This window comes from Cydia strobilella, chromosome 12, assembly GCF_947568885.1.
Source record: "Cydia strobilella chromosome 12, ilCydStro3.1, whole genome shotgun sequence".
Classification (NCBI taxonomy): domain Eukaryota; kingdom Metazoa; phylum Arthropoda; class Insecta; order Lepidoptera; family Tortricidae; genus Cydia; species Cydia strobilella.
In genome coordinates this window covers 15,991,231-16,002,316 of record NC_086052.1, presented here as the reverse complement: position 1 = coordinate 16,002,316, position 11,086 = coordinate 15,991,231, and the positions used below count along the sequence as shown (strand labels likewise).

The window sequence follows — 11,086 nt, the reverse complement described above, 5'->3', positions numbered from 1 at the left end:
TTTGATGTATGTGAATTTAGATTTGGCTTAAACCATTGTATATTTTTCGGTAAAGTCGTCATTACCTATTTTGGTAGCTATAAAATCTATAGAAATGGGTAGGTACCTAATTTGAAATTCGTATTTAGTTTTGTTCATAAATCAACATAATTAATGATTGTAAGTTGTGTTATTTAACCTATTAAACTTACCTGTGTACATATGTACTTGTAGCTATCTTAACATGTTAAAATAGTAACTATATTGTTATAATAATTATATTGTAGGTATTCTTATTTATTCCTTATAGGCTGCCCTATAATTAACTTGGTTTCGAAGGCCCCATTTTGCATAATGAACACCTACGTAATTTATTTTGTCGAGGTGTTCGCAATATTGCAAATTACTTCATTTGGTATACATTATTTATTGCTTTATAAACACAATTAAAACAGTTATTAGTTATTCAGTTAGTGCTTCGCATTTTCCGCAACTCGGACAACTATTGTGCCTATTTTGCACAGGTAGCGCTACTCTAACCACCCCAGCTCCTCCGTGAAGCCTAGCATTGTTTTAGGTTGCTTACTGCCTCTTTTAGTGTGCACAGAGTCCCTAGGTATTTGCTCCTGTATACTTCTGTTTGCAGTCTAGGAGAATGTGTTTTGTTGTTTCCTCTTCTTCCATGCACGCTCTGCACATTCCGCATTAAGTGTTGTTTACTGCGGGTATAAAAATGTGCACCTGGTACTTAATTTTAAAGCTTTATAGTTGTATTTAGATAGTAGTTGTGCCCGCGACTCGGTCGGAAGTCGGAATGGAATTCGTTCTATGAGGTAAATTCTGATTTAACAATTTGGAATAGTTTGGAATTGGTTATGATACGAACTTGACGATCGTCTTATTGATTGACGCGCATCTTTCTCACGACTTTCACTTCATTCAGCATGCACCAATCAGCGGTTTTCAAGATCCTATCAAAATAAGACCAAAACCGTAACAAGGTATCAGGATCGGGCTCTGGGTCGTCTTTTAGATCCCCAAGAGCTCCTTAAACGCTATATTTTATTTCATCGTAATCAGATGACTGGTTTAGAGTTTAAATGTATCAGACAGACAGTATTTGTTATATAATTATCTGGGAAAAATTAAGTTAATTCATTATAACATTTCGGTGAAATAGTAAATTTAAAGGATAGTCGCATTTGATATTTTAGCTAGGAACAGTAGGATTAAGAGACACATATGATGCGAGTTACTGTCACGGAGACTTTTTGCTGGTTTTTACTACTAAAATGTAGTATTTTCTCTACCACCTAATCGTTTTCGTTAGCTTAAGCCAGATTCTCTCTTGTCGACTTTTTTATTATCTACATTCCGATGCCTCTTTTTACAACATGCAGTTTAACAGGTCTTTTGAAGAGTTTATGGGTGCAAAACACATTTAATATGCATGAAATCATGTACATAATATCATTAATATCAAAACAGTCGCCATCAGATTTCAAGGATGTAAAATTTGTTTTTTTGTGTTAGAAACAAAAAAGGCCGAGTAGCTCATAAATATCTGAACACGCACTCTTACGCCTTGTCAATAGAGGCGTGTTCAGATATTTGTGAGCACCTTGGTTGCTCCAATATATCTGATGGCGACTGTACAAAATAATTATAGAGTCATTATAGGTATCTATATCACTCGAGAAAGCTCTCTGGACCTTTAGTGGCAAGCCTTTATTTCCGGACCGATACGACCGAGAAAAAGAGCGTACTCCCATCTTAAAGGCCGGCAACGCACTTACAACCCCTCTGGTGTTGCGGGTGTCCATGGGTAGCGGTAATCGTTTACCATCAGGTGATCCGTCTGCTCGTTTGCCTCCTATATCATAAAAAAGCATACATTAGAAATGTACGTACCAGATTACCTAAATTATATCAGAGATGTGTTTATAATTTATAATCGCCTTTACATTTCTAAATTACTACCTACACACAGCCAAATTTTACACTCATTTGTTTTCTCTTACACAGATTTAGAGCTCATCAAATAAACATTCAATACAATTATCTCCATAACATATTTCAGGTCATAAATCATAATCGCTTACAGCTTTTATTTAAAACAAGTATGTTTGTAAACGTATATCTATGTTTTGGCAGCGCGCCATAAGTTTCAAAGTGTTTTTCAGCAAGATTTATGTATCTTTTTATCGATCGAATACCAATTTATCAGTTGGAGATATGTAAAATATGCGAGTTGCTGTAATCCTCGGGATTTTCTGAATTTTGATACAGGGATTTAAGCACTAAATAGTTCAAATATTGGCTTCTCGAGCACACATTTTACAGTTTCGACTTCGACGAATTTTTAAATCTTAAATTATGAGTTATACCTAGAGTATAATTATTAAAATTAATTATGTTAATGATTATTACCTGTATTATTAATCAACTTTTATTCAATATTTTTTGTAAATAACTGACATGTAATATTAATATTATACAATAAATGATTATGATTATGATATTAGACATAGACATAGACATAATTTATTGGTAATAAGGTATTACAGGTGTTTGCAAGAAAGCTGAACTACACCTCCGCGGATGCTGGCAGCTCATATATACATAAAGAAGTTGATGTATCTCTTTTAGTTTTTATTGCTATCTCACTTCAATTTTCCACAAGAAATATTGAACACACATATTTTTACACTTGGAGTTATTTTTAATATAAACCCGTCAGACCCGTAAACATGGTCCACACGAACCGGGTGTAAATAAAGGAACCAGCATTTATTGACGGACCAAAGGGAAATACCTATAAAATACCAATTGAACACTGCGAGGATATTATGACTGCCGAGGCTGTGATGAAGAAATTCACCAGGACATCGGAATCCGCCAGTGTTGAGTGTGTTAGGATTTATAATTAGGACCAGCACTCGTAAGGTAGTAAATAGGTAGGGTTTATAGTGAACTCCAGGTTGGTGAACATTTTATTGTAAAATGTACCTATTTGGTAGTTACATGGGGTCAGATTCATTTGTAATTTAGTTCGTTGAAATTATTTAGAATTTGATTTTGTCAACGCAACCTCTGACCTATAATTTGCGATAATTTTGTGTATTGTGGATTAATTATATCTGTATTCATTTTAAACAGGATTTATATTTCTAGGGATTTTAAAATAATAATTGGATTATAAATTGTTTACATTCAAGGTTTACGTACACCAGCTTCCCAAAAATGGTTGAGGAAAAGGATTTAGTTCGCAAGAGAGGCAGTTACAAAGGTCAACTCACCTTATTTACCACATACCTAGGCAAAGTTAATGAAACGTCACTAACTCAAGCGGAAGCCAGTCAATTGCAGTTGCGTACAGGTAAGATTGAAGCATTGTATGCACTTTATGACGATGTACAGACACAGTTGGAGTGCAGCAGTGATAATTTAGATGCACACATTACGGACCGAGATGAGTTTCAGAATAACTACTTCTCTGTACTCTCGCGGGCACAGGATATACTCAACAATTTTAATAAAAAACGTGACGAATTTGAGTCATGCAGCAATCGTGGGTCGCGAAGTGGTGCAAATCATCGTAAGCTGGTTAAGCTGCCAACTATTCAGCTACCGAAATTTCAAGGCTCATACGAAAATTGGCTAGGTTTCCGAGACACTTTCACAAGTCTTATTCATTCTAATGATGACATCGATAACATAAATAAATTTCATTATTTAAGAGCATCGTTGGAAGGATCTGCGGCCTTAGTTATTAATTCTATTGAGTTTTCTGACAGCAATTACGAGGTAGCATGGACACTCCTGTGTGAGCGGTATGATAACAAAAGGTTACTACTGCAAAATCATGTATCAGCGCTGTTTAACGTTGAGCCGATCACGAAGGAGTCGTCCGTTCATTTAAAACGGCTTATGGATCAAGTAAACAAAAATCTTAGATGCCTAGAATCCCTAGGCGAGCCTGTCAAACATTGGGACACGCTCCTTATTCACATCATTAGCAACAAATTAGACACTACGACATTTCGTGAGTGGGAGGAACATAAAGGAAGCTTTGATAAGAATGTACCTATTTCATTTGATAATTTTATGACTTTTATGCGTAATCGTGCAGATTTGATTGAAACCTTAGAGTTATCGAGCGCCTCAGGCGCCGGTCAGTCTATTCAGCCGGCTAAAATCGCATCTAAACATAGGGTTTTGCTTTCTACTCAACCCACTGAGTACTGTGTCACTTCTCAGTCTCAATTATGTCCGAAATGTAATGGTGAGCATAGCTTAAATAACTGCTCTCAGTTTCTCGCGTTAAGCAATATCGAGCGGCTTAATTTGCTGCCGAATTATAAAGTTTGTTTTAATTGCTTCCGACGCGATCACTATGCAAACCATTGCAAGAAGGCAGAGTGTAAGTTATGTAAGCGCAAACATAACTCGCTTGTTCATGCCGCAGAGCGTAACCTAAAAACAGGATCAAGTTCGTGCGAGCGGCCCAGAGCGCAGGCAAGTACTACACCGGCACAAGTGGCGCCGCCGGTGGCGGGGAGCGCAACCGTTCCTACGCTATCAGCTAGCATGAGCACGGCAACATCTCAATCGTGCGCAGCTGAGCAAGAGGTCGTGCTACTAGCAACTGCACTAATTAAGGTCTATGGGCATGATAATCGTGAATTTATAGTAAAAGCAGTGTTAGATAATTGCAGCGCGACATCTATTATGACTGAGAAGATGTGTCGTCAATTAAATTTACACACTGATCAAGTAGATAAATCGATTGTAGGGGTAAATAAGTTGAAGACGCCCGTAGGTAAAATATGTCAAGTGCCAATAAAGTCGTTGGATGATACATATTCCACTCGTCTAATATGCTCTGTGCTACCATCTATAACTGAGCCCACACCTTATCATCAGATTAACTCTCACGATATATCGCGGTTAAATATCCCGTCTGATTTGTGCTTAGCTGATCCTAACTTTCACACCCCATCTGAAATTGATATTTTGATTGGAGGTGATCTATTTTGGGAGTTGTTGGGGTCACACAAAATTGAGTTAGGAGATAGGCGAACGGTGCTATGTGAGACTAAATTGGGGTACATAGTTGCAGGGCCGTTAATCAGCGGTCACGCATTGACTTCGTCGCACGCCATTCAATGTAATTTTGCGAATGTCATTTCTAACTCGAGTGCCGACTTGATTAATGATGAGGTTCAAGCTCAACTTACACGATTTTGGCAGCTTGAAGAGGTCTGTCCTAAAAATTCTCATTATTCTCCTGAGGAGAAGTCGTGTGAAAAACACTTCACTGAAACTGTCACTAGGCTCGGAAATGGGCAACTCTGCGTAAGGTTGCCGTTGAAGGAGGATCCTAGTGTTCTAGGGAATTCGTTTAATCGAGCTAAGCAGTGTTTTTTATCACTAGAGCGTAGAATCGATTTACGTCCAAATTTCAGAGACATGTATAAGGAATTTATGGCAGAATACGAGTCACTGAATCACATGACTGAGTGCAAAGAGTCTAAATTAGAGCAGAAGGCATACTACATACCTCATCATGGAATTTTAAGGGAGAGTACGACTACACGATTGAGAGTAGTTTTCAATGCTAGCGCTCCCACTAGCTCTGGGGTATCCCTGAATAATATTCAGATGGTAGGGCCTACTGTACAGGACGACCTTTTGTCTATACTGCTTCGATTCAGGCAACACAAGTACATTATTTCAGGGGATGTAGAGAAAATGTATAGGCAAATAGTAGTTCATCCTGATGACAGGTATTTGCAGCGGATTCTGTGGCGGGATGATCCATCTAGACCTTTGAAGATCTTTGAGTTGAACACGGTTACATACGGGACTGCCAGTGCACCCTTTTTGGCAACACGGTGTTTGAAACAGCTAGGTCTTGAGTGTGAGGATGAGGTCGTTCGCGAGATCATCATTCACGACTTTTACGTCGATGATCTGCTCACTGGCGGGGATGATTTGCAACAAGTGCTTTCCATTAAAACTAAGGTTACTTCTACTCTAGCATCAGCGGGTATGAATTTGAGAAAGTGGAAATCAAATGAACCCCAACTTATAGTTGACTCCGATTCGTCTCAATTAAATTTAAATATTGGCACCGAACCCAGTAAAACCTTGGGACTCAGCTGGCAGCCAGGGTCTGATGAATTGTGCTTCCCAGTTGGTAAATGCTCGCTTGTCGGCGACACTAAACGGGATTTGCTATCAGCAGTGGCGCAAATATTCGACCCCACTGGTATGCTGGCTCCTTGTGTCATTCTCATGAAGATGTTGTTGCAAAATTTATGGCTACAGAAACTTTCATGGGATCAAAAGTTAACTCCTGAGATCAGCAAGCTTTGGGAGGATATTGCCCACGACTTACCTTGTCTCAATGATATTCGCGTTCCACGGTTAGTGTTATGTGAGTCATACGAGGAAGTCGAATGTCATATTTTCACAGATGCATCCGAGCGGGCGTATGGCGCTTGCTTATATTTGCGGAGCATCAATGAGAAAGGGGACGTATTGGTTAGGCTATTATTAGCCAAGAGCCGCGTGGCTCCCATTAAACCCACGACAATCCCGAGGCTTGAACTTTCCGGTGCGCTAGCTGGAGTTAGATTATATGAAAAGGTAGTAGACTCGCTAAGAATTAGTTTCAAGAGTATTACGTTTTGGACAGATTCCACAATTGTGCTAGGATGGTTGCGGATGTTACCTAGTAAGTTACAACCTTTTGTCCGCAACCGTGTAGCGGAGATATTAGAAAAGACGGGGAACTGTACATGGCGACATGTGCCGACACATGAAAACCCTGCTGACCACATTTCTCGTGGGGTTCCTGCCAGTCTTCTTAGGTCTCTAGATATGTGGTGGTCTGGTCCTACCTTTTTGAAACAGGACAAGGCGCAATGGCCTTTAAGTCCAGTAGTAGTGGAAGTATTACCTGAAACTCGGTCTGAAGTTGTACTTCACGCGAATGTTACGAACAATCGGGGAGCAGAAAACGGTGACGCTTTCATTGATTTTTCCCGGTTCTCTAATCTATCACGGCTTATTCGAACAGTCGCTTATATTGTGCGCTTTGCGAGTCTGTGTAGAAAGCAAATTGTTTCAACAATTTATCTAACTGATAACGAGCTGAGAACCGCATTAAATATAGTCATTAGGGTCTCTCAAGCGGAATCATTCTCAGAATATAATTTGTTGTTGAGCAGTCACTGCATTCCAAAAAAAAGCCCTTTGCTTAAACTTAACGTATTCTTGGATGAGAATAAAATGATGCGCGTAGGAGGTCGAATTGATAACTCTAATTTTCCATTTGAGAAAAAGCATCCGATTGTGATTCATGCTAAACACCGATTCACAAAATTATTGTTTGAATCTGAGCACAAGCGGTTAATGCACGCCGGTCCGCAATTATTATTATCCTCTGTTAAAGATGAATACTGGCCCATCGGTGGGACTAACTTAGCTAAAGCATGTTTCCAAAAATGCCTTAAATGTGTTCGTATGAAAGGCCAGATTGTAGCGCCATTGATGGGAAACTTACCAGCGTCACGTCTTGTCCCAGATATGCCTTTTAAGAGTGTTGGTGTCGATTATGCGGGCCCTCTGACTTCTGCCAGTCGTCAGGGTCGTGGGTGTAGACTTGTAAAGGTGTACATAGCCATTTTCGTATGTTTCACCACCAAAGCAATTCATCTAGAGTTAGTTGGTGACTTAACGAGTAACAGTTACTTGTCAGCATTGCGTCGTTTTGTGTCACGTAGGGGTTTGCCAACCGACATTTATTCTGATAACGGCACATCATTTGTAGGTGCATACAATGAGCTATCAAAATTCTTAAAAAGCAATTGCAATTCACTGGCTGAGGCCGCAGCTAACGAAAAAATCAACTTTCATTTCATTCCGGCATATTCTCCACATTCAGGAGGGCTTTGGGAAGCTGGAGTAAAGTCGACCAAATTTCATTTAAAAAGAGTGCTGGGAGAATGTAATTTAACGTATGAGTTACTTAACACTGTGCTGGTCCAGATTGAAGGGATTTTGAACTCTCGGCCGATTACTCCCATGTCGTCGGACCCGCAAGACCTGCTACCGCTCACTCCGGGGCATTTCCTTATTGGGCGTCCTCTAACCTCATTGCCGGTCAAGGACATCAGAGAGCGTGAATTCAATCACCTCAGCCGTTACCAACGCATTGAGCAGTTGCGCCAGCATTTCTGGAGCAGATGGAGCAAAGAATACGTCTCGGAGCTCCAAGTCAGGACAAAATGGCGCACGAACAGTGAGGTGCTACGGTTGGACACCTTGGTACTCATCAAGGAGGACAATTTACCACCCTTGAAGTGGAAATTGGGCCGCGTCGTCGCTGTTCATCCTGGAAGCGACAGAATTACCAGAGTGGCAGATATAAGGACTGCGGGAGGACTAGTTCGCAGGTCCTTCAGTAAAATTTGTCCACTCCCGGTGACAACAAGCAAGTCTGGTTGAAAGGCTAGCTTCCAACGCCCGGGGGCATGTTTGCAAGAAAGCTGAACTACACCTCCGCGGATGCTGGCAGCTCATATATACATAAAGAAGTTGATGTATCTCTTTTAGTTTTTATTGCTATCTCACTTCAATTTTCCACAAGAAATATTGAACACACATATTTTTACACTTGGAGTTATTTTTAATATAAACCCGTCAGACCCGTAAACAACAGGTCACAATCAGGACCAGGTCAGGATTATTTATGTCTTGTCTTTTTTTGAGTCTAGAATAGCTTAACTCTTATTACTTTCATAGTTTTCTACCGATATGTAGATACCTACAGTTAAAGAACAGAATATGTAATATTAAAGTTTAAAATGATTTTATATTTTTTTAAGAAACAACATTTTTTTTACTGTACCTACCTATTAAAGTGTTTGCAATTTATTTTACCTTTTCACCGTCCAAAAAATGTATCGTCGGTATTTTTAATATTTAAATCCTAAGCACTATAAATATTGTTTCTAATTGTAATCAGCCCGCTAATCAGCTGTTTTGTGTAGTAAGGTCACTTAAACACTGGCATTTTTAGGTTATTCTATTTTTATCGTAATCTAAATCTGGCGTCGTGCCAGCGCTGGAAACTACAGGTATTAAAATAAACATTTTATCGTATTTAGTATAAAATTTAAACACTTTGTCTGATCTTAATCTTGACGATCTCGTGATGATAGATTTATGCCCCGAAATTTTTACAGACAGCGCGTTCAAATGTAAAAAAGTGAAAAAGAATTACACACGCGCCGAAGATACTAAAACAAATTTATTGCGAAATTATTTAGACATTGCGAACCCCCAGGGTTAGATTTCACCATTTGGAAATTTTCTAAAACCTGAACCGATAAAATAATTTTAATAATTAATTAATAATTTTAATCATCAAGGCAGCTCTCAAATTTTTTTAAAGATCGGTTGAGAAATGTGACCTGTAAAAAGGAAATTTTCACTACGTTTTACCAAAGAGAATAGATAGTATAGAGGGTTATTGTCATAGTAAATTTTTTAGTCACAGTAAATTTACTGTCATTTATCGACACATGATTAATACTAAAAATGATATTTGTTGTTTTTTAGAACGCCATATGAATTTGACCCATGTTCTTTCTATGATATGTGTTAAAATTCTTAAATATCAAACAAGGGTCGCCAACGCCATCTATCCGATTATAGACCAAGGGTGTGGCGCCATCTGTTCGAGTATAACTTTTCTTGATATTCCGAGGCACGTTTTTTCCTTAGACTTGATTTATCTTATACGAAGTTACATATATCTTTGGTTTAACCAATAAAATATGGCAAAAATGTAATGCTGCATGCTAACAAAAATGTTATAATTATCAAGAGTTTATAACTTTATGCACAAATTGAAACTAATAAACATGTCATATTATCAACCCGATAATCAGTTGTAAATTCACCTCCTGCTGCTCCGATGGAATTTTCCAATTACCTAAGCACAATATTAAAGATATCATATCGGTTGACCGAAATAGCGGATCTAAAATAAAACGATGATTATGAATATTATGAATCAACATGAATGAATGTATTGGGGAATTCATTGTTTTTCAATTCCTCATAACCAACATTATTTTGTTGTTGATAATTATGTGCGCAAAAACATTATTAAACTTATGAAACTGAATTGTAAAAGCAGATGGGAAATTGAAAAAAAAAAACCTAGTAATCTACTTAAAGGCCGATCAAATTAGATTTTTTGTAAGAATTAATTTCCAGCAAGCTGCATGTTAATACCTTACGTACGAGAACGGTAGATGGTAGCACTTGCTTTGGCAATGTGTTTATGTTTCAGATTCAGGCCACAAGATGGCAGATCCTCCAACGCGCACGGTCCCTGTATAAGGAAAATTTCTTCTAAAGCTCCCAAAATGTATGCACACCACTTGGGATGGAGCAAACTCGGATTACACGCATTTAGGACCAAATAAAAGCATTAAAACTATTTCCAACTTGCTGGGAATTCCTCAAAACTCTTTATTTGGATCTAACTTGATTGGCCTGTTATGATATCTGGACTAACGGCTACTCGTATTAAATTACTACATTCACACCAATTTTCTCTAATTGTCATAAAATTGGAATGTTTTCTGTTGACTGCATCTTGGAGAAATTGAGGAAATACTCGTATGTTGGGTCCTTTTAATGTTTTTTTAGCAAGTTTATATAGTGAAGTGGAATAGATGACGAAGACCAAAACAAGGATGATTGAGGGAGTTAGTGAGTTTTGGTTGTGTTAGTTGGTTCTGGATGAGAATATATGTACTTATGTATTATTATTTTTTCGGCCTGTGACCTATCATCGCAAAATAATTAAACAAAAGCTGATTCATTTGCTTTTCTCCTTCTTTACACATGTTTAGTCTGTTGTCAGTGCTAATGTTTCCACAGAATAGAATGCACGGAATGAGGTTGCAACTGACATTTTGCATCTGTTGCACCAATTAATTGAAATACATATGGTTCTTTTAACAGGTGCTACCCTTCCAGCTTCCAGCGCAAGGGCATGATGGCCGAGATACTGAAATAA

The 11,086-nt window shown here is 38.4% G+C and overlaps 1 protein-coding gene across 1 annotated transcript; it reads left to right on the top strand.

The window, feature by feature from the left end:
• The first annotated feature begins 5,451 nt into the window (after positions 1 to 5,451).
• LOC134745879 (uncharacterized) lies at positions 5,452 to 11,086 on the top strand. Its single transcript, XM_063679975.1, has 2 exons — positions 5,452 to 6,410; positions 11,032 to 11,086. The coding sequence occupies exons 1-2, from the start codon at positions 5,452 to 5,454 to the stop codon at positions 11,084 to 11,086; spliced, it is 1,014 nt and encodes a 337-aa protein (XP_063536045.1).

Excerpts from the sequence above, each read along its gene's own strand:
- LOC134745879 (XM_063679975.1), top strand. The coding sequence starts at position 5,452 with ATGTATAAGGAATTTATGGCAGAATACGAGTCACTGAATCACATGACT. Across the intron at positions 6,411-11,031 it reads AATGATATTCGCGTTCCACG|GTGCTACCCTTCCAGCTTCC; the intron begins GTTAGTGTTATG and ends TTCTTTTAACAG.